Below are 23146 nucleotides of genomic sequence, written 5' to 3'. Positions count from 1 at the left end.
GGAACCCTCCACGCTCTGTTCTGCCTTGGGCCCCTGGCTGTGACCTCTGCCTGACCTGCTCTTTCCTCTGCTCACCGCTGCCCCCAGCTCAAATGTCATGATGGGGAGGTTCACCCTAGCCAAGGCAGGGCCTTCCAGTCACTCTGAGACACATCGTCATGCTTTCTTTAGAAGAGATGGGGTCTTGCTATGCTGCCCAGGCTGGATTCGAACTCCTGTGCTCAAGCGATCCTCCTGCCTCGGCCTCCCTAGTAACTGGGACTACAGGCTTGTGTCACTATTCCCCACATACTTGAAATGTTTTCATCAGTTTCCTCCTGGGTCTGTGGGCTCCCCTTCAAGTGTAACTCACTTGATCACCTGCCATGCCCAGCACCTGAAACCATGCATGCCTGAGGAGAGATGGTTGTGGTTTCAGTGTCTGAGGGCTGGGATTCCCTAGGTCACCCTGGCTCCAGGTCTTCTGTCAAGTAACACTGCTGGCCCCCGCTCACCCTGAGCTCTTCACCATAGCCCCTCTGCAGCCGTGGGTCCAAGCTCAGTGGCGGTGACTCCCACAGACCCAGAGCCAGCTGGTTCCAAAACACGGAAGTTTGTGGCTGGAGGAACTAGTGTTTTGGAAGCTGTGACAATGATTTTTAAATCCATGGCTGTTGAACTCATGAGTTGTCCGGTATTTTTCTTTGACTCTGCTCATCTCCCACCTCCCCCGGGAGTTGCTCACTCTCAGCAGTGGATCCTTGTCTCCCATGCAGTGGGGGTGGGAAGGAGGGGTTTGCCCCAGCTACGTCTGGCATTGAGGCAGGTGTCTGAGCCGGCTCCCAGGAGGAAGGCAGGGTGGGTGCCTCTTCTAGTTTGGGGACCAGAAGCTGCCAGATTCTCCTGGGAGTTGGGGTGACTGGTCGAAGCCAGGGTTCAAGAGCTGGTGGGATGAGGCCTCGGATTCCAGCTCTGAGCATTAGCTGAGTGGTCTTGGACAAGCCATGTAGCCTTCTCCTTGGTATGCCCACTTGTAGAATGGGGACATGGCACTGACTACCTCATAGAGGGCTATTATGAGGAACAGTGAGACAGTGCATGTGGAACATTTAGGTCACAGTGCCCAGCACATAATAGGTGCTCAATAAACTGTGACTGGTGTAATTAGCATCAGCCAAGGGGGGCAGCTGTTCTGCCTTCTCCAAGGAAATGCTTCTGATGCTTGCACCCTTAGCCAGTAAGCCTAGGGGAGTGGGAGGCTGGGTGGGAGGAGGGCTGTGAAGCCCGAGGTAGGGCTGGAGGGAGGCAGGAGAGGGGATCAGAAAATGCGGCTCTAAGACCTCTTATGGCCACTACTGGGCTGGCAAGTTCCCTGCCTCATTGGCCCAGCTTTTCCTCAATCACAGACAAAACTTGTGACCAGACTGGGCAGTGTCTAAACCAGGCGCCGTCACCGCTCTGGCCCCAGTGACAGTTGGCCCTAGCTGTGTGCCTGTCTTACACTTGCCCCCTCAGGTTCAGGGGCCAGGAGAGAGTGACAGTCATGATTCCCAAGGCCGTGACTTTTTAGCCTGCACCCCTACCCCTGTGGAAGCATGGTTTGCGAGGCAGGGTGGGGGCGTCCCAGGGATCCTGATTGTATTTCACATTCTTTTCTGGGAGGAGGGAGGCAAAGTGACCAGCACACTTTGTCCAGTGGCTTCGCCAGTGGGTTATTCATTCTCATTCCCAGTTGATCAGGTAGTAAGATCCATCTATTATTTTATCAATTCATTAAGTCAATCATCCATCATCCATTCATCCACCCACCCATCCACCCATCCGTCCACCCATCCATTTATCTACCACCCACATCTACCTATCTATCCACAAAACCAATTATTCACCATCCACCTATCAACCCATATCCATATCCATCCATCCATTCTTCCTACCCACTATTCATCCATGCACCATCTGTCTGTGCTTCCCACCATTCACCATCATCCATCCGTCATCCAATCCATCCATGCATCTGTATATCTATCTGCTCACCCACATCTACCTGTCTACCCACAAAATTAACCAAGTAACCATTCACCATCAACCATATGTATATCCATCCATCCATCTGTTCTTGTTCTTCCTGTCTACTATTCATCCATGCACTCTGTCCATGCATCCCACCATTCATCCATCCATCCATCCACCATCCATTCATCTGTCCATCTACCATTCATTCATCTGTCCATCCACCTACCATTCATTCATCTGTCCATCCACCATCCATCCATCTTCCCATCCACCATTCATGCATCCATCCATTCATCCACCACTCACCATCCATCCATTCATCCACCCACCATCCATCTGTTCATCCATCCACCATCCATCCATACATCCATCCACCAACCACTCATCCATTCATCCACCATCCATTCATCCACCCAACATCCATCCACCATCCGTTCATTCATCTACCCACCATCCATCCATCCATCCATCCACCATTCATCCATTTATCATCCATCCATCCATCCACCCACCATCCATCCACCATCCATCCATTCATCATCCATCCATCCATCCACCCACCATCCATCCATCCATCCATCTATTCACCATCCATCCACCATCCATCCATCATCCATCCACCCACCATCCATCCATCCATCCATCCACCAACCACTCATCCATTCATCCACCATCCACTCATCCACCCAATATCCATCCACCATCCATCCACCCACCATCCAGCCATACATCCATCGACCAACCACTCATCCATTCACCCACCATCCATTCATCCACCCAACATCCATCCATCCACCATCCATCCATCCATCCACCATCCATCCATGCATCCATCCACCAGCCATTCATCCATTCATCCACCATCCATTCATCCACCCAACATCCATCCACCATCCGTTCATTCATCTACCCACCATCCATCCATCCATCCACCATTCATCCATGCATCCATCCACCAACCCATCATCCATTCATCTACCCACTATCCATCCATCCACCATTCATCCATTTATCATCCATCCATCCATCCACCCACCATCCATCCACCATCCATCCATTCATCATCCATCCATCCGTCCACCCACCATCCATCCATCTATTCACCATCCATCCATCATCCATCCATCATCCATCCACCCACCATCCATCCATCCATCCATCCACCCACAATCCATCCATCCATCCACCATCCATTCATCCACCACCATCCATCCACCACCATCCATCCATACATCCATCCACCCATCCATCCATGCATCCATCCACCAACCACTCATCCGTTCATCCACCCACTATCCATCCATCCACCATCCACCCACCATCCATCCATCTATCATCCATCCATCTATTCACCATCCATTCACCATCCATCCATCCATCCATCCATCCATCATCCATCCATTCATCATCCATCCACCATCCATCCATCCATCCATTCATCATCCCTCCATCCACCCACCATCCATCCACCATCCATCCATCCACCATCCATCCATCCATCCATTCATCCATCCACCCATCCACCATCCATCCATGCATCGATTGACCAACCACTCATCCATTCATCCACCCACTATCCATCCATCCATCATCCATCCATGTATTCACCATCCATCCACCATCCATCCATTCATCCATCCACCATCCATCCATTCATCCATCCATCCACCCACCATCCATCCATCCATCTATTCATCATCCATCCACCATCCATCCATCCATCCCCATCCATCCATGCATCTATCCATCCAACCACTCATCCATTCATCCACCATCCATTCATCCACCCAACATTCATCCACCATCCATTCATCCATCCACCCATCCACCATCCATCCATGCATCCATTGACCAACCACTCATCCATTCATCCACCCACTATCCATCCATCCACCATCCATCCATTCATCTATCCATTCATCTTTCATTCATCCATCATTCATCCACCATCCATTCATGCATCTATCCATTCTCCATCTTCCATCCCCATGCATCCATCCATCCACCATCTATCAATCCATTCATCTTCCATCCATCTATTCACTATCCATCCACCATCCATTCATCCATCCACCCATTCACCATCCACCATGCATCTATTCACTATAAATTTATCAATCCACCCATCAGAGACTTCTGGAATATCTTCTCTGAGCTGGGTGCAGAACACAATGTGTGTTGTCTAACTTTCTGGGACTTTTGCTTATCTCTGTGGCTCTGTCCTTATGTCACTCTCCTTCCCTGTCTCTCTCTCCCCCTCTGTCCCCATGTCTGTCAGTTTTTGTCTCCCCCGAGGTCATACCCCTGCCTCTCCCTTTCTGTCTGGCCGTTTCTCTCTCTTTTGTCCCTCCCTGTCCCTCCAGGTCGTCTCCCCCTTCCCTCCGCTTCTCACCACTCTGTTCTCCTCCTCCTCACCCATGCCCTGGAGCCCCTCCCGCCTGCCCCACACTCCCATGCTCACTCTCTCCTAGCCCCAGTCACTTGGGGTAAATGCCTCATCTATCCTCATCTCTTCCTTCCACTCCCCATTCAGGACTGATGCTTTCTTTTGATGTGACACCAATGAGGTGATGTCTGGATTTTGTGAAATGTCATAAGTAAATTATGAATCCTCTCTTGGGTGGGTGTACTGCCCCCCTTTGCCAGCATAGGGCCTGTGTCATGGGGGGAGGTTCAAGGACTGACGGCAGCCTTGGCCTGAGCACTCTTTCTTGGCCACCTTCTAGGGTGGCCCTGAGAACCCCTGGCCCAGCAGTGCCCAAACTAGAGACCACCGCCCTCTGCCCTTCACCACCGCCGCGCTGGCCCTCCTGGGGCGCTTTATATTCACAGTTTCTGCTTCTTCCCATCGCCCTGGAGAAAGGCTGTCACATCAGGCCCATTTCATAGATGAAGAGAGAGGCTCAGTGTGGAGGGGACTTGCTGGGGTGACCCCCCAGGAAGGGTGGTGCAAAGCTTCTCCTGCCCCTGTTGCTCCCTCCTGACCCCCAGGTGGCCTTGTTTTCTGCTTGGTGCTGGTTTTTGGGGGAGTCCGGGTGGGGAATAGAAGGAGCCCGTCTCCAGGTCCCAGCAGATGTTGAGCGGGGTCCCTATCGCTGGCGGGTTTGCCGGCCTCCTGACCTGGTGATGGTGCTCTCACCCCAGCTCCCGGCTTGGCCCCCGCAAATCCTTCGACCACCCAGAATCCGATGACCTAACTTTCCCTCCGCAGTCACGCGCCTTCCCCTTGTTTTGATCGCCTTGTGTTTGCCAAGCGCGTGGCGACTGTCCTTGCTCTGCTGCCGCCCCTCCCCAGAGGAGCAGGGGGCTGGAGCCTGGGCCTGGCAGCGCTGTCGGGCTGTGTGCAGGGGGACTAGTGTGGTGAACCAGACTTGACCCCCCTGAGGGACCTGTGACCTTCCAGAACACAGACCAGCCTAAGTCACCTCAGTGTCCCCCAGGCATACACCGAGCCGATCTGCACAGCGTGGGCTGTTTCAGTGCTCACTTCTGGGAGGTGTACTGGGGGAGAGACCTCTCAAGGGGATGGGAGCCGACTGCCTGCGCTCAAACCTGGTGTCACCACCGCCAGCTGTAGGACTGAGGTGTGGGTAAATGATGAGGTCCTCTGAGCCTCGGTTTTCCAATCTGCAGATGGGGACAAGCATAGAAGCCACCTCTGAGCCAGGCATGGTGGTCGTGCTTGTTGTCCCAGCTACTCAGGAGGCTGAGGTGGGAGGGTCACAGGAACCTAGGAGGTCAAGGCTGCAGTGAGCCATGATCACAACACTGCACTCCAGCCAGCGACCTTGTCTCGAAAAAGAAAACCGAAAACCAGAAAGAACAGTGCCCCTCTCCGAGTTGCTCTGTTGAAGTGATACAAATTACTCAGTGCTGGGTGCTTTGGGCCTGGCAGGAGCCTGGCAGGTGCCTGGCAGGTGGGGTGCAGATGTCAGCCACTGCTGCTATTGTAATGCACTAACCTGAGAAGGGCCACCTCACCGGCCTGGCTGCAGCTGCAGTGGCTCAGCCTTGGCCAGCCTGGGGTCCTGCAGGGCTGAGCTGGCGTGTCGCGGGAGGTAGCGAGGGGCCAGGGGAGCTGTGGAGGAAGCAGCAAGGGTGCCTCTCCTCACTCTGGTTGACTTCGGCCCACCCCGCCTCTGCCCCCCAGGAGGTGGGGGATCACAGGGTACTGGGTCCTAATTAGAGCAAGTTTGGATCCGTGCAGCCTCCGGAGGGGTAGGGCTGGTGCACTGCCAGGCGGGCCAGGGCTGGTGCACTGCCAGGCGGGCCAGGAGGGCGGCTGGGCAGCCACGAGGGGCAGGAGCTGGCAGGGCAAGGAGTTCTGAGGTGAAGTTGCTCCTCCCCGGAGCCCCTCACTCTGGCCGGGCGGGACCCACCTTAGCACTGGCTGCATGGTCTGCGTCTTGGACCCCTCTGGGTCTCTGCTCTGTCCTCACCAGATGGGGCCATAGGGAGGAGGGACTGGTGGGCTCAAGGGCACAGACTGGGGCTTGGGGAAGGGCTGACTGTGACCCCCAGGTTTGGTTTTAGAAAGCCCAGGGCCTGCTGCAGGAACAGAGCGTGTCCGAGGGTGGGAAGCGGCTGGGGCTTGGCTGAGGAATGGAGTGTGTGGGGTGGTGGGGGGCATTGTCACAGAGCCAAGTGTTGGGTGACCTCAGGGCCACACAACAGAAGCCATCTGGGGAGAGGAAGGGCCCTGGGCTGCGAGGTCTTCTGGGAATGGAGTCGGGGGGTCTGTCCATGGGCAGAGGGCCTGGGGCCTTGTCCTCAAAGACTTGTTCTGGGCGTGGGTTAGGGCCAGAGCAAGGGTCCCCTTTGCCGTCCCCTCCCCGTGGGCAGATCCTGGGCTTCCTTCCGGAACCTCCAGCAGCACCTGTGCATGCCCTCGTCCGTCGTGTGGTCGGGCGACTGGTGAGTGACCGTGTGCTGGGCTGGCCTTCTGAAGTCTGGGACCACCCTGCTGGAAGGGGACAGCTGGGAAGAGGCAGGAGGGAGAGGCCCCCCTTGAGATTGCATCAGCCAGAGCCTGTTACATAAGCAACGTTGGGCACCGCCAGGGTGCGGGGGTGGCTGTGCCCAGGCGGTCTCCCGTGGTGGCGGGGGAGGCGGAGGCCGGGTGGGGAGCGGGCAGGTGTGGACTGGTGTCCCATCAGCTGCCCCACCACAGACACTCCCTGCCAGCCCTGCCACTGCCCCACCGGCACCTGCTCTCCAGGATGACTCTGGGGGTCCCCATGCACATTTTCAGCTGGTTTGAAAAAAATCCCTGCCTTCCCACACCAGGGATCGGAGGAACAGGACGGGGTCAGCCGGAGCAGCCCAGCCCCTGCCCCTGGCTGTGTTGGGTCTGACCCACATAAAACACCTCGGGGCAGCCCTTGCTGCCAGCTCCCCTGTGCGCCCTGGCCCTCCACAGGGTGCCCTCCCTCGGTGGGAGCCCCAAGCACCTGGCCACCCTCGAGGGAGGCCCTGGTGCAGAGAGGCACCAAGACAGTGTGCAGCCCCCACCTTCCCCTCGTGCAAACTGGCCCTGTGGATGCAGGGGCTGGAGGGGTGTCTGCTCAGCCACCAGAGCCACCGGTGCCCTCGAGGAGTGGGGACAGTGGGGTTAGTGCTGCACCCATAGTGTGGGCAGTGAGAGCCTCAGAGACCCAGGGTGGGACCCCTGCTGTCTCCCTTTCCAGGCTTTGGGACTCTCTGGGGGTCCCAAGCCAGGCTGAGGGCCAGCGTGGAGGGTGAGAGGTGGGTGTTGGGTGTGTCCTGGGTGTGCACGCGTGTCCGTGCATCTGCACGTGGCTGGTGTGTCTGAGCCTGTGGGCCAACCTGGGGGATGCCTTCAGGCCTTTTTATTGACCCACGGTGGTTATGATCAAAAACTTCCTTGGCGGAAGGGGCTGTCTGTCTCTAAACTTGATCCAGCGGGGATGCTCTGCCCCCTTCCTGGATGAAAGCCTCCTGGTGGCCCTGGGACCTCTCCTTCTCCTCAGGGTCACCTGGGGTCCCACTCAAGGGGACCTTCAGACTCCGAGTGACACTCCCTGTTGTGTCTCCACTGTCACAGAGGGTCAGGCCTGGGACGTCCAGGGCAGAGGGTCTGAGGCTGAGGGGGTTCTCTTTGCCCCTTGGCTTCCCCAGCTGCTTCTGAGGTGGAGAGGAGTAGGACAAACCGGCGGGGGCGCGGGGGCCGCAGGCTGGTGTGAAGGGCGGCTCTCTCGTGGGCCCTTCTAGAGGACTCTTGGAGGTTCTTCCCTCCTGGAAGCCTCCTTTGCCCCCACAGGCAGCAGTGTCTGTACTTTAGATGGTTTGATTCTTGCTGCTGTGCCTGCCAAGAGGACCCTCCCCCCACCCCTCCACGCCCATGTCTGGTGCGTGGGAACTCCAGGCTCAGCTGCCCTTTCTCTCCCCTGATTTCTCAGATGAGGATCAGACCCCAGATCACACCTTGAAGGACACGTGGCAGCCCTTCCTCTGAGTTGGAGGTTGGGTGGGGCAGACCTGGAGCTGCGGCCAGCATCTTCAAAGATATCCCCCTCCCGAGCCCGCCCTGCCAGGGCCCGTCGGCCTTTTGAGTCTCAGTGCGGGCGAGGGCAGCTCCTGAACACCCACATGTGCTGGGCACAGCGTGTCTCTGTGGCCTGTCACAGCTTTTTCGTGCCCAGCTGGAATGTGCTTGGCTTCCCGTTATGAACGTGTTGGAGGTAGGGGAGTGTGGACCTGTGTGCCTGTGTGTGCACAGGGGCGGGGTCCAGGAGGAGATTCGATAGGGTCTCGGATTCTCCATTAAGGCAGCATCCTGTCAAACCCATGGGGTATCCGGGCATCCTGCTTGGTGGGTTTGTCCTGCAAACCCCCGGGGTCCTCAGGTATGGGACCTGAGTGTCTCTGTGGTCCACAATTTTTTTTTTTGTTGCTGTTTTTTTTTGAGACAGAGTCTGACTCTGTCACTCAGGCTGGAGTGCAGTGGTGCAATCTTGGCTCACTGCAACCTCCATTCCCTGGGTTCAAGCAATTCTCCTGCCTCAGCCTCCCGAGTAGTTGGGATTACAGGTCACCACACCCGGCTAATTTTTGTATTTTTAGAAGAGATGGGCTTCATCATGTTGGCCAGGCTGGTTCTCAGACTCCTAACCTCAGGTTATCCGCTTGCCCCAGCCTCCCAAAGTGCTGGGATTACAGGTGTGAGCCACTGTGCCCAGCAGGTCCAGCATTCTCTGGCCACCTCCTGGCCACACTGTGGTCCTCTCTCTGGAGGGCAGAGATGGGCCCCCCTGAGGTCTGTGCTCTGCCCTTTCGGCCCTCACTCCTCCGCTGTGTTTCTCGGGGAGCTACGGCAACAAGGTATTCGGTTGTTGCTCACCGGGGTTCAGTTTTCCGAACACTGCCTATCGGGCAGGTGGTTACTGTCACATTTACAGAAGAGGGAAGGAAAGGCCAGGAGGTGAGGGGATATCACACAGTCCCCAGAGCTGCGGTTCCTGTCCCGTGTTCTCCCACTTTACCAGGTCTGGGAAGGGCAGGGTGGCTGTGACTTGGCACAGTTGGGTGTCCGTGGAGCTGGGGATCCCAGCTTCCCCAGGGCTGGCTCTGTGTCCCTGGAAGAAGCTCAGAAGTAACCGCTGCCACTTTCTGATTCTTCCAGAAGAAGAAGATGGTGGTCTTGAAGCTTTCGATGACTTTTTCCCTGTGGAGCCCGTGAGCCTTCCTAAGAAGAAGAAACCCAAGAAGCTCAAGGAAAACAAGTGCAAAGGGAAGCGGAAGAAGAAAGAGGTGAGGGGCAGCGCCCGCCCGGTGAGCTGGGGGCGGGGGGTTAAGCTGCGTCTGCCTGGCTGCAGAGGAGGGCTGGGCCCCCGGACCTTGGAGTTTGAGGGTTTCCGAGAACTGAGTTTGATGAAAAACACTGTAACCAGTTCTCGTGCGAAGCGCTGTGCATGGAAGCCTTTCTGAGACGTTGGTGAGCTGTCCTGTTTCTGGAGCAGGATGTCGGAGCCTCATTTTTCCTTCCTCCCGTTGTCCTATCCTGTGCGGGGACAGGGCGGGATTCCCTCGCCATGGTGCCTCCCTGCCTCCCTGCCCTCTCCCTGCTCCGTAGCTGACCTCCATCCCTCTAAACTGAACCGTGATGAAAGTGAAGTGAGTCAGAGAAGAGTAGCAAGGCCCGTTTAGGGACAGTCACCTGCAGGTGACCTCCGCATTCCCGTAACTTTCTCCCTGGCTCCTGGCTGGTTCTGGGCAGGCGAGGCTGCCGCACGCTCCGCTGCCTCCGGTTGGCGGGTGTGACGGCGTGAACGTGTCCCTGTCTTCCCACGCTGCTGACACATTCTGGGCGTGCTTCTCTGTGCTTCACGCGGGCTCATTTGATCCTCATGATCAGCCCTGGAAGTTGGTGAGATGGGAAGGATGATCGTGGCTTGGCAGATGGGGAAACTGAGGCGGGCTTGCAGCTTAAAGTCCTTCCGACTTGGACTAGGACATTGCGGTCTCCCTTTTTCTCACCGTATGCTATCTGGTTCTTTCTGGGCATCTCCTCCGATCCTCCAAGCCACCCTGTGTTGACAGCAATGGCGGGCACCTCCCTTCACAGATGAGAGCGGGGGCTCAGAAGTGAGCTGGCCCACGGTCACACAGTGGCGGTGCTGAGATCCGAATCCAGGGCTGTTAGCTGTGCCAGCCGCCCCCTGCCAGGCATGTTTCTCCCTTCCCGCCTGCCCCAAGGGGGCCTGAGGCCAGCTCTCCACCTTTCTTTGCCCCTACCTAGAGGGAACCGGCCTGGCCCCACCTTGCAGGCAAGAGGCCCTGGGAGGCCACTGGTGAGGTGCAGTGGTGGGGGAGGTGCTAATGCCAAGGGGGTGCCCTTGGCAGCTCTGGGCCTGGATCCAGGCCTCCCTGTAGAATAAGGTGGGAGGTGGCTGCCAGAAGACCCTAGGGGTGGATGCGGGGAGCTTGTCCCAGGCTGGAGACGCTCTCTACCATGAGAGTTCCAGGAGCACCTGTTTCTGGGGGCGCACTCTGGGCCTCTTCTTTTCCCATGAACAAGGTGAGATCACTGGAAGGCTTTGAGCAGTGGAGGGATTGATGTGACGTGACAGCCTGGCAGGCTCCCCTGGCAGCTCTGGGGCCAGGCCAGAGGCAGGAGTGGAGCCCGGGGAGGGAGAGATGGTGGTGGTGGGGGGCAAGGGTCCCTGTCTTCACCTCTGGGCCTCAGGTCTGTGCCCCATTTCTACCTCCCTGGCTTGTTCGGGCACTTGGGGGCATTTTGGGGGGCCCTGAACTCTACCTGCAGCATGTGGCTCCTCCTGTGGTCTGAGCGTCAGCCTGGGGATCTTGGAAGGGCAGAGCCCACCCCAGATGTGTCCTTGCTCAGGGGCTGCAGGGAAAGGATGGCGCCGGGAGGTGTTGGCCCCATTCCTCTGGCCAGAGCTGCCTCAGGTGTGTCCTGCTCCTCCTCTCTTTGCTGGGGGCGTCGGTCAGCACCACTCACTCACCTCCCACCCGCCCTCCTCTCCTGGCTGCTGCTTCACGTGGCTCCTGCAGCCCCTGACTTTCCTGGGAGAGCTTCCTGAGTGTGCCCTGACCAAGTCCCATGGCCCCCTGGTCCAGAGCTTGGCTGGCGCCCCCACTGCTGCCCTCCAAGCCCCTGCCCCCACGCCCACCTGCTTTGCAGCCGCTCCAGGCCCTTCTGGTCCTCCGTGCACACGCGTGTGTGCAGGTGACTGTGTGTGTACTACCCTGTCTTACCCTGGATAGACCCTGGCCCTTCTGGCCGATTCTGTGCGTCTTCTCTGTTGCCCCTCAGCTCTGTGCCCCATCTGGCATGGTGTATAGGATGGATGTGTGTCTGTCTCTTCCCAGGAACTCCCCTTTACCACTGGGCCAGCATGGGGGCTGCATGGGGAAGATGTGAGGTGAAGGGGAGGACCCGGGTCCTCAGAGCAGGGTGTGGAGGCTCTTGCCTGGCCCATCATGCCCCAGAGACTCCCAGGCCTACGCTCTGAAGCTCTTACATCTTCCCCAGGTTCTCAAAGAGAGTGAAGCTCCCAGTCCCTGTTAATTGATGGGGAAGTGGAGATAGGAGAGGGGAAGTGGGGATTGAGTGCCTGGAGGCCTCCCTTGTGAAGGAGAGGCTGTGGGCCAGCTCCTTTGCATGGGGCTCCCTGAATTCCCTGCTGCAGCCCCTGCCCTTCTCTTCCACTGCCTCAGCCGCTGCCTCCTGGCCCCAGAGGTTGGTCCTTGTGCTGGGCAGAGGGTAGATGGCTCTGGGCTGCCAGGTCCTGGGCTGAAGGCACCGAGAGTCTCTGGCAGAGGCTGTGAAATCTTGCTCTGCTACTGTCCCCCACTCAAGCCTCAGACCTGGGCTCTATGGGCTCAGGATGATGTGGATTTTAGGACCCTGGGGCTCGTGCCCCATGGCAGGGCCTCCTAGCTGTGAATCCCCCCCAACCTCCTCTGAATTAGAAGCTGGGTGGGAGTCTAGGCCAAGACAGGCAGTGTCACCTGGGCCTGGGTCTCAGGCCACTGGGTTGGGTGGGCCTGGCTCCCAAATGGAGATGAAGGACCCAGCGGGGTGCAGCAGAGGCCTGTGGGAGCCCCTGCCTTCCCCAGGTGGGGCTGGCTCCCCTCCCCTCTCCTGGGCTCAGGGTACAGCAGGGCTGGGAAGGAGGCCGGGGGTTGGGCAGCGTCTGGACAGTGGTGAGGCTTGGGGGCTGGGGGCCAGATGGTCTCTGAGGCCTGGGAGGGCTTGTTCTCTGACTCTTATTCCCAGGGCTATGATCCTGCTGAGCCTTCCTTCTTCCGTGTCTTCTCTCCTGCCTCTTTCTCTGACAACATGTGTTTTGTTTTGTCCAGGTCCCTATCTCTCTCTGGCTCTTGTCTGTCTGTCTGTCTCTCCCTGGGTCTCATATTCCGTCCCTCTCTCTGGCCTGTGCTTGGTCTTCACCTTGGTAACCTCTCGGCATCTCCTCTCTCTCCTTTGCCCTCTTTTCTCTCTTACCCTCTCCCCTCATTTCCCTCCCTCTCTTTCATTTGCTCCACCCCTTCCTCACCCTCTCTCCTTCTCTCTACTGAGATGCAATTCTGGTTCTTGGAAGGGGTAGGGGGCTAGGATGGACAAGAGGCCTCCGGAGGTGCTCCCTCCCCTGCATCCAAGAGCCTGGCTTGGGCCAGCTGTCAGATCTTAGGAGGTCTGGAGCATGCTGTGGCCCAGCCGCCGGGTGCCTGCTGCCCACCTGCCTGGCAGACTTGGGGGCCCAGGATATAGGCAAGAGGATTTCATCTGTCTGCCCTTCTCTATCTCCAACCAGGTGGCTCCAAGATGAGGGGCAAAGGGACCAGGGCAGGTGGGCCACAAGCAGCAGTTTGTTGGTGGCGGGAGGCCGGCCGCAAGTGGTGGATTCTGATTTACATAAAATAACCGGGCTGCAGCCGGAACCTGAGCATATGTAGATGAAGCTCCCTGTCAGACCCTAGTGAGCGCAGGAGGGAGAAATGATTTCAACCTGTACTGCAGCGGTTACCATAGCAACCAATTATTCAGTGCTAAATTATAACTGTTTATAACACTCATGAATGGGAAGGCTCCTATTTCATTCTTCCCTTTTCCCTCTCAATCTCGAAGGACCCTAAACGGAGAATGACCCACTCTCCGCACCCTTCTTTGAGTTTAAATGTCTCCTTTTTCAGGAGATGTGGTGCGTGTGCGGAGCATCCGGCCTAGAGGGAAGGGAGACGGAGGTGGGAGGCCTCCGACGAGAAGTGTCTGCGGAGCTGGGAAGGAGGAATGGTGGCGGGACTGTCCATTGGGATCCCCAGGGCCTCGATTGTATGCTGTGTCCTCAGTAGGGTGGGGGCTCAGAGCACAGACCCCTCCTGCCTGCCTCTGCCTCCTGGCACACAGGGGCTGGGCATAACAGTCAAGGCAGCTTTGCAGGTGGATTCCGTGTGGGGACTCCACGTCCACTAAGATTCTTCTGCTAGCCGGTGGAGCATCCCCTGTAGTCACACCTAGGGCTGCTGCAGCTGAAAGGTCAGTGCCAAGGTTGAAGGCCAACTGTCATCTGGATCTTCATGCCTGCAGTATGGTTTGATTGCTCTCAAGCCTTGGCTGGGTTGGTTCGGGGCTTAGCTAGGGCATCATCGGTCTGTGTCTGTGTCTCCTCCCCTGCACGTGGCCTGGTCTACGAGCCTCTCTGTATGTTTTGAGATACTGAACCGTGAATCTACCTCTGGTTCTTGATTATTTCTTCCCTTCTTGCCCCTGGATGATGCTCCATCCCTCCAGGTCCCATTGATGGGGCACCGCTCTGCTAGGTGTTTTCAGAACTATTTGCAGCTTTCTCTGCAAGGAAAGATTTTGGAAAAACAACACAGAAAGGAGGCCTAGTTCTCGAGTGTCGAAACAGCTGGATGCAGGGTTCTGCCCTGTACCCCAACCCTTGGCCAGCCCCTGGCAGGGGAGGAGGGTGCAGGTGGGAGGCCCAGCCTTGCGGGCTCCATGTGGTGGAGGCAGGGCAGAGGCTCAGGGCCGGGAAGGCTCAGGGACTTGGGAGTCAGACTGTTCTCTTCAACTGGGCTCTCTCTAGTGCGGGTGGACAGAGGAGAGAAAGAAGTGCCCCGCCTCCAAGAAATGAGGGTTTTGTGGCTTGTCTGAGCCCCAGTGGGTGACTTCAGGGCAGGGGCCTCAGATGGGCGACAGACGTGCCTGGTGTCACCCGAGCCTTTTCCATGCTGAGGGTCTGTGCCCTCCTGCTCTCCTGCTTAACCCTGAGTGATTGCTGGGTGAGCCCTCCGTCAGTGCCGGGTCCCCAGCCTTCTGCCAGCCCTGCTCTCCTGAGCTGGTGTGCTCTGCTGCTCCTGCCAGACAGTGGAGGCTGCTGGAGGCGCCTTCCCCTCCCGTCCCTCCCTCCCCTGGCTCTCCCTGGGCTGCCCCTCCTGGTCTCCCCTGCAGGTTGCCAAGGGGCTTGCTTGCTATCAGATGCTGGGTCGGCTCCTGGCAGACGTTGCCACAGCAGCCCCTTCTTGTCCAGGTCCTGCTCCCTCTGCGCCGTGATGCCGCCCAGCTGCTGGCAGCCTCTGCGCAGTTAGCTCGAGCCCAATCCCGACGGCAGAAACATGGGGGTGAGGCTGCTGTGTCCCCTCCAGTTTGTCATCCTGGCTGTATCTTTGGCTTCCAAACAGAACTGGGGTCATCATGGGTCGTTTGGGCATTTTCTGGGCATCATCAGAATCACAGAGGCCTCTGGTGTCCGTGCGTGGGCATGGTGGTGTCAGGGGCAAAGGTTCATTCTGACTGCAGCCTGCTCCGGCTTGGCCCACCCTGCCCAGGGCACAACAAGGCAGCCCAGCCCCGGAGACCCGGGTGCAGGACCCACACCCCTGCCCAGCTCAGAGCACTGCTTCTCTGTGCTTAGGTTTCTCCCATGTCCGAGATGTTCAAGGCATTTTCTTACACAGTCTCCCTGGTTCCGTTCTTCCTGGCATCCCCAGTTCACAGACAATGAAGCTGAGGTTTAGCTGGCTACGGTGACTTGCCGAAGTCTCAGTCTTGCAAGGAGCAGAGCCTCCCCAGGGAGCTCAGGACTCCCTGGCAGGCCACCCAGGATTAATCATGGGTCCCCCAACCTCATCCCATCCTTGGTGGGTTTGTGGGATTTGCTCCCTGGCAGCTGAAGGCCGCCTAGGGCCCCTTCCTCCGGGAGGCCCAGCCTCTGTCCATGGTGCTGAAGTTCATGGCGGTCTCTCTTCCTTGTCCTTACCTTTGCTGGGGCGAGGGCTGGGGGAGAGCGTGTCTCTCAGATCTCCTAAAGGGTGGTCTCTTGAAGCTGGCTAGACTCTGGACATGGACATCAGTGTCTGACCTCCACCTCCCTGAAGGACCGAGGCCGAGCCTGGGAGCTATGGCCCCAGGGCCCAGCATCTCCTCCAGCCTTGAGAGCAGGCTCCCAGCCAGTGACCACGTCAGTATTCCCGGAAACACCCGGGTTCTGGAAAAGCAAAGAGCACAGAGGCCCTGCTGCCTGCCAGCTGCCAGTGCCGCTGACTCTGGCGGCTTAATGGGCTAAGAGGTTTGGGAGCAGGGAGGCTGCCGGGCAGGGGAGAGGGAGCAGGGCTTCCGGGAGAGTGGGGAAGTGCAGGCAGTCTGTTCGAGGAGCTTCCCAGCTGGATCTCAGAGGGGGCCCCCAACCCGCCCAGTCAGTGACCATCTCCCCCTCCACTAACTGATGGATGTGCTGTTTGGAGCCACTCTTCAGGGAAAAGGCCACACTTGACCCTGTGGCCTGAAAGGGCAGAGGTGGGCTGGGGAATTCCCAAGACTATCCAGGCAGGCCAGGCCTCAGCTCTTGCTGCGCCCTCATCCTCTTTCCTTCTGCCACCCTCTTCTTTCCTTCTCCCTCTTTCTTCCCTCTCTCCTTCCCTCCATCCCTCCCTCCCTCCCTCCCTTTTTCTTCCCTCCTCCCCGCCACTGCTGTTTCCTGAGCTCATTTTTTATCTCTCTGGTTCTCTCTCCATCTCGTCCCATGCCTCTTCCAGCTCACCCTGAAAACAGTTTATGGCAGTCCTGTGCATGGCCAGCCCCTCGTGGGGGATCATGGCAGCGCTGCCCGGCCCCTCCCTGAGAAGGGGCTGTAGAGGGCTTTGCCAGTCGACTCTCGTCTCTAAAGGCAACAAGTAAACCGCTTTCTCTGAGGGGCAGCGCCTCTCTGGTGGGGTGCTCTGGTTGTGGACGCCCTTATCTCCATATAAATGGGCCATTTTCTGCCTGTACAGACAGGAAACTAAATCAAGGAAGCCAAGCTTAAGAGCTGCCTAAATTACCTTGTCTCATATGAAGAGGAAGCGGCCAGGGTGGGAGTGGGAGTGGGGGAAGGTGGGCATGTGCCTTCCATAGCAGTGTCTGCAGAGTCCGCACACAGAGAAAGCCGGGATGTGCACGCTGCATTGATTACAGATCTCACCTGACAAACGCAGTTCCAAGGAATGTGAACTTAAGCGGAGAGCTGCTGCGCTGGGGCCCGTGATGCAGCGGCTCTTCCCTGGCTGGGGCTCTTTCTTCTCTGGCTAGGGCCCTTCCCTGGCTGGGATCTTCCTGTGCACTTTGCTTTTTGACTCTGGGACCACATCCTCCACCACCAGCTCCTGGGTCTGTGCCCCGACATGTAACACTGGTTAGACCCCCAAAGTCCATAGAAGCCTGATGATGACTGAAGCAGATCCTGAGTTCACCAGCAGGGCTGCGGGAGTGGATCCAGATGAACTTGCTGGTGGGGAAGTTCTGCTCTCACAAGAGCCTCACCTTCCCTCACCTGTAGGCTCCACTGCTTCCTGCGGCATAGTCCCTGGGGATGAGACTTGGCTCAGGCTGGCTTGGGGTTGCCCCTTTGGCTGGGCTTTGGGGCTGAGGCGTGAGCAGTGGCCCCTGATGATGAGTGGGGCGACTGATCCCCAGTGTGGGTCAGGAGGTGGCTCTCAGGGCCGTCCTGCCACCCAGGACTCTGGATGTTCCTGGGGCCTCCATTGCCCTCACTGTCCCCTTTCTTTTCCAGGGGAGCAATGATGAGCTATCAGAGAATGAAGACGATCTGGAAGAGAAGTCGGAGAGTGAAGGCAGTGACTACTCCCCGAATAAAAAGAAGAAGAAGAAACTTAAGGACAAGAAGGAGAAAAAAGCCAAGCGAAAAAAGAAGGAGGAGGATGAGGATGATAATGATGATGGATGCTTAAAGGTAACCACGGAGGCCTGGCTTAGGGGACAGAGCGACATCGCCCTTGGAGCTTGGAGGGGCCGAGCCTCCTGCCTGTCTGTTTTTTTTTTTTTTAGATGAGTCTTGCTCTGTTGCCCAGGCTGGAGTGCAGTGGCTCATGCCTCAGCCTTCCAAGTAGCTGGGACTACAGGTGCACGTCACCCCACCTGGCTAATTTTTGTATTTTCAGTAGAGATGGGGTTTCATCATGTTGGCCAGGTTGGTCTTGAACTCCTGGCCTCAGGTGATCTGTTCACTTCGGCCTCCCAAAGTGCTGGGATTACAGGTGTGAGCCACTGTGCTGGCCTGTTCTCTGCTTTCTGACCTGAGCCTGAGTCAGAAGGGCCAGAGCGTCCTTTCCCTCCTGACCTGCAGATGGGGCTGTGAGTGCATGTGCTCACGTGGGTGCATATGTGCACACACAGAAAGGATGGATGAAATTTAGGGCTCAGTGGCGGATCGTGCCGCATCTTGCGATGTACTGGGTGCTCTGCCAACAGCTTGCCAGCACGAGTGAGCAGCTATTTCTGGGGAGAGTGGTAGATAGTACGAGCTCAAGTTTAGTGTCAGGAACCTCTTGCTTGGAGCAATTTGGGAAAATAAAACAACAAATGGAGTCTTTGCCACATGAAGTGCTGGACAGCTTTGTTTATGGTAGAAAGGGAACTGGTGTCCTGGAATCCTTCCCAGGTGGGCATTCCCAGAGTCTCCTACTGGAGGTGGGGCAGAGCAGCTACGGCGATAGGCCAGCTCTCGCCTGGGCCCAGCGTCCCCAGGAACATGGGAAATGACGTGAAGCAAGCCAGGCCTTTATGGCCATGCTGAGGTGCTCCGGTGTCTCCGAAGCTGCGCTGTGGGGCTTCTTGGGGAGGGGGAGAGGCCAGGGGTGAGGCTGGTGGACAGGCAGTGGACGAATGACAGTGCCAACCAGGAACACTGTGCTGCTCCCTTTGTTCTTTTATGAGACACCAAGGCTTAGTTTGGGCTGGCTGTGAATTTAAAGATAAACGCTCTGTAAATATTAGTAGAGCTGCTGTTGAGTGAGGCAGAAATCATGAATGTGCAAGACTGAAGTTGGGAGGTGCCGAAGGAGGAGTGGCTCTTCCTGGCGGTGTCCTGACACCCGGGGTGATTCTGTGAGTCAGTGGGGTGTTGTGAGTCACCGGAGACTAATAATCGCCGTGAGGCTGACAGTTCCGAAAGCTTCACATAAGGGAGTGACTCAGGGTCACCCCGTAACAGTATCATCCCCTCGCTCACTTGCTGCTCCACTGTCCTGGGTGGGGGCCAAGGGCCCATGTGCCATCAGGAATGGCCGTGTGTGTCCATGGGAGCAATTCAGCCGCGGAGGGGGCCTGTGTGGGGACTTCCCTGAGCTGTCGCAGAACAGGAGTCAAGAATGGGTTCTGGAGCCCTCCCGCAGCATGCACAGGCAGGCTGCTTCTCAGTGCTGGTTCTGGCAGCCTTCTGTTGCAGGAGCAGAAGCCCAGCTCCAGGGCATAGGCAATGGAGGGATCAGGGCCCTGAGAACTGAGAGGCAAGGGGCCTCAGGGCTGTGGGACCCAGTGGTGTTATCGGGGGCTGTTTCTTTGCATCTTTCACTCTGCCTCTGCTGTGTCAGCGCTGGGCTCAGGCCAGGCACCCTTGTGGCTGGCACTCTCGTGGCTGAGAATGAGTGCAGCAGCTCGGGGCATCTTGGCCCCTCCAGCAGGAGGGAGAGCAGGCCTCTCCTGTCCAGGTGTGCAAGCAGAAGACCAGCATTCCCTGTGACTGGACTGGCTTAAGACATGACTGGCCTGACCAGAGACTTTGGCCTAGGGGTGGTGTGTGTGCTGACTGGCTTAATGTATCAGGTTGGGTGGGACAACCCAAGGCTGCCTGGAAGAAGTGGGGAGGAAGGCAGGTGGGTTGGGTGCTAACAGTTGCTAACACATTTTGACACATCCTGTTCCAAGTCCAAGCTCCTGCATGAATTCATTCTGTTCTGCAAGGCAGGTGGTGCCATTATCTCCATTTTACAGATGGGGAAACCGAGGCAGGGAAGTTCAGTAACTTGTCCACCTCTCACCACTGCCATGTGGCAGAGCCAGGATTAGAACCAGCCCATGCCCATAGCCAGCACCTCCCTTTCTGAGCCCAGCAAGCCTGTGCTGCCTGGTCACCTGGTCACCTGACCCCTGGGCTAGCTCTCCTGAGAACTCGCTGTGCCCCTGGGGTGTCCCAGGCCTCAGCAGTTGTTGGACCCTCTCAGGGCTGTGCCCCCGGCTGGGTGCACTTTCCTTGCACTGGAACCTGGCAGTGGCCTGCCCTTCGCAGGGGCTGACCCGGCTGCACCTGGGCACTCTGGGGAGGCCTCAGGTCTTTTTTTTTTTTTTGAGATGGAGTCTTGCTCTGTCACCCAGACTGGAGTGCAGTGGTGCGATCTTGGCTCACTGCAACTTCTGCCTCCTGAGTTCAAGTGATTCTCTTGCCTTAGGCTCCCAAATAGCTGGGATTACAGGCATGCACCACCATGCCCAGCTACTTTTTGTATTTTAGTAGAGACGGGTTTTACCATGTTGGCGAGGCTGGTCTGAAACTCCTGACCTCAAGTGATCTGTCTGCCCTGGCCTCCCAAAGTGTTGGGATTACAGACATGAGCCACTGCCCTTGGTCTGGAGGCCTCCTGTCTTTCTTTCTTTTCTTTTCTTTTTTTTTTTGAAACAGAGTCTCACTCTTGTTGCCCAGGCTGGAGTGCAATGGCATGATCTCGGCTCACCACAACCTCTGCCTCCTGGGTTCAAGCGATTCTCCCACCTCAGCCTCCCGAGTAGCTTGGATTACAGGCATGCGCCACCATGCCCAGCTAATTTTTGTATTTTTAGTAGAGACGGGGTTTCTTCATGTTGGTCAGGCTGGTCTTGAACTCCTGACCTCAGGTGATCCACCTGCCTCGGCCTCCCAAAGTGCTGGGATTACAGGCCTGAGCCACCATGCCCAGCTGCCTCATGTCTTTCTACAGGGCTTAGGCAGCCCTGTAGCCCTGCACCCTCCTCAGGGCCATCTTCCTGTCTTCAGGCCACTGTGCTGTCCTGTGGCCCAAATTCCCAGAATGCATTTATTTCCTCCCAGAGGGAGAGCTCTGTTGTCCTGCCCTGGCCACCTAAGGCCAGTTGGGCAGCCCTATCTCAAGATGGGGCCCTGGTCTCGGGCATCCAGTCCTCTTTCCCACAACTGGCTGGTTTTCCTTTCTGGAGGTTCTGGGCACACACATGACCTCTCCCCAAACCCTGACATTGAACACTTGGCCTGCACCCCCATGAGCGGGCATCTGAGACTCAGTACAGATCGGGGGCTTGGGGGCTTTGGGGCGTGAGAGTGTTTCCTAGGGTGGGTGAGAGCAGTCCGGTTACGTTGCAGGCATGTCCCCTGCTCTCTTCCCTATGCTGAAGCCTCCTAGGCAGAGACCCTGGGGATGAGGGTGCAGGTTAGAAGGCCCCCCAATAGCTCTACCTCTGGCCTGGGTCTCTGCAGGAGCCCAAGTCCTCGGGGCAGCTCATGGCCGAGTGGGGCCTGGACGACGTGGACTACCTGTTCTCGGAGGAGGACTACCACACGCTGACCAACTACAAGGCCTTCAGCCAGTTCCTCAGGTGGGCCGGGGCTGGGGCTGCTCTCGAGGCCTGCACACCCCCTGGGTGCCACCAAGTTGGGAGGGAGGCAGAGGAATGAAGCCTGGGCTCCTGGGGTAGGGGTGGGCTCTGTCAGACGGACTCAGCAACCTGGGGAAGCTGGAGGGAGGGGCAGGACCCCTTATGCTAACAGACCGCCAGGCCTTCCCTTGCGGGGCCTGGCCCTGGGCCCTCGAGTCTCTTCCCCTTGGGGAAGGTAATTCCAGTCTTCCCTGGGGCGTCTTTCACCACCATGGTCTCTCAGCTCTGGTAGAGGTGGATGGAGACTCTGAGGCCACTGTGGCTCCTGAAGTCTTTTGTTTTGAGGCAGAGTCTCCCTCTGTCGCCTAGGCTCGAGTGCAGTGGTGCGATCTCGGCTCACCACAACCTCTGCCTCCCGGGTTCAAGCGATTCCCCTGCTTCAGCCTCCTGAGTAGCTGGGATTACAGGCACGCGCCACCACGCCCAGCTAATTTTTGTTTTTTCAGTAGAGACGCCGTTTCACCATGTTGGTCAGGCTTGTCTCGAACTCCTGACCTCGTGATCTGCCTACCTCGGCCTCCCAAAGTGCTGGGATTACAGGTGTGAGCCACCATGCCCGGCTGGCCCCTCAAGTCTTGCAGCGCCTGAAAACCCAATGAGAAAATAGCCAACTCTGTGGACAGGAAGCTGGGGTGTTTTGCGGGTGGGCTGTGGTCAGCGGGTTTCCTTGCCTAGTTTCTCTAATCAGGAACCCAGGGCTCTGCCACAGCGTGGCAGAGTGGGGGGCCCTGCTGAGGGTTGGGTGGGCTTCTCATCCCACCTGGCCTTGCTCTCACCCTCCTGCCTCTCCCCACACAGGCCACTCATCGCCAAGAAGAACCCGAAGATCCCCATGTCCAAAATGATGACCGTCCTGGGTGCCAAGTGGCGAGAGTTCAGCGCCAACAACCCCTTCAAGGGCAGCTCGGCGGCAGCAGCGGCGGCGGCGGTGGCTGCGGCTGTAGAGACTGTCACCATCTCCCCTCCGCTAGCCATCAGCCCCCTGCAGGCGCCCCAGCCTGTGCCTATCCGAAAGGCCAAGACCAAGGAGGGCAAGGGTGAGGCTGGGGGTGGGTGGGCACCTGGTCCCGCTGGGAAGAGGCCCCCTCAGACACTGTAGGAGAAGCCATGGGGCAGACCTGGGCACAGGGGGCGACTGACACAGACCCTGACGGAGGGAGGGGGGTGACTGGGGCAGACCTGGGCAGTGGGGGGCAGCTGGAGCAGACCCTGGCAGGGAAGGGCGGCTGGGGCTGACCTGGGCAGGCAGACCTGGGCAGAGAGCGGAGGCTGGGGCTGACCTGGGCAGGCAGACCTGGGCAGAGAGCGGAGGCTGGGGCTGACTTGGGCAGGCAGACCCTGGCAGGGAGGGGCGGCTGGGGCTGACCTGGGCAGGCAGACCCTGGCAGGGAGCGGAGGCTGGCTGCTCCTTACTCAAGGCCCTGTGCCCGTGACCTTTGATTGATGAGTCCTTTCTCAGCAGTGAGGCAGCATGGTCGCCTCTGTTGTGCCTGCCTACCTTTCCGGGCTGGTGGAGAAGCAGAGGCGGTGATGTGGGCATAAGTTTGGGAGGTTTGAGACTGGTCAGCCAGGAGGCCCCCTCGACGGGGCCTGGAGGGAGTGCAGAAACAGAGGTGCGCAGAGGGGAGCCGCTCCAGCCCTGGGCTTCTGGGGGTTGGCAGGCTCTTGGGTTTGAGGCTGTGCCATTCCTGGGGAGGAGGAGCAGGCCCCAGTTGAGCCCGTCTC

General features: G+C 57.8%; 1 protein-coding gene across 5 annotated transcripts in view; it reads left to right on the top strand.

The window, feature by feature from the left end:
* Positions 1-23146, top strand: part of CHD5 (chromodomain helicase DNA binding protein 5) — a 76402-nt gene that overhangs the window by 2231 nt on the left and 51025 nt on the right. For 4 of the 5 annotated variants that reach the window (XM_064363170.1, XM_064363169.1, XM_064363168.1 and 1 more), the window contains exons 2-5: positions 9635-9762; positions 17532-17711; positions 21243-21361; positions 22220-22458. In XM_064363170.1, the coding sequence (XP_064219240.1) occupies positions 9635-9762; positions 17532-17711; positions 21243-21361; positions 22220-22458 (666 nt within the window). Of the gene's footprint in view, positions 1-9634; positions 9763-17531; positions 17712-21242; positions 21362-22219; positions 22459-23146 lie in introns of those variants that run through there. The other variant, XM_064363171.1, reaches the window with a different exon arrangement.

The sequence above is a fragment of the Aotus nancymaae genome, unplaced genomic scaffold, assembly GCF_030222135.1.
Source record: "Aotus nancymaae isolate 86718 unplaced genomic scaffold, 86718_ANA_hifiasm-v0.15.2.pri h1tg000053l, whole genome shotgun sequence".
Taxonomy (NCBI): Eukaryota; Metazoa; Chordata; class Mammalia; order Primates; family Aotidae; genus Aotus; species Aotus nancymaae.
This window is presented reverse-complemented; position numbering and strand designations above follow the sequence as displayed.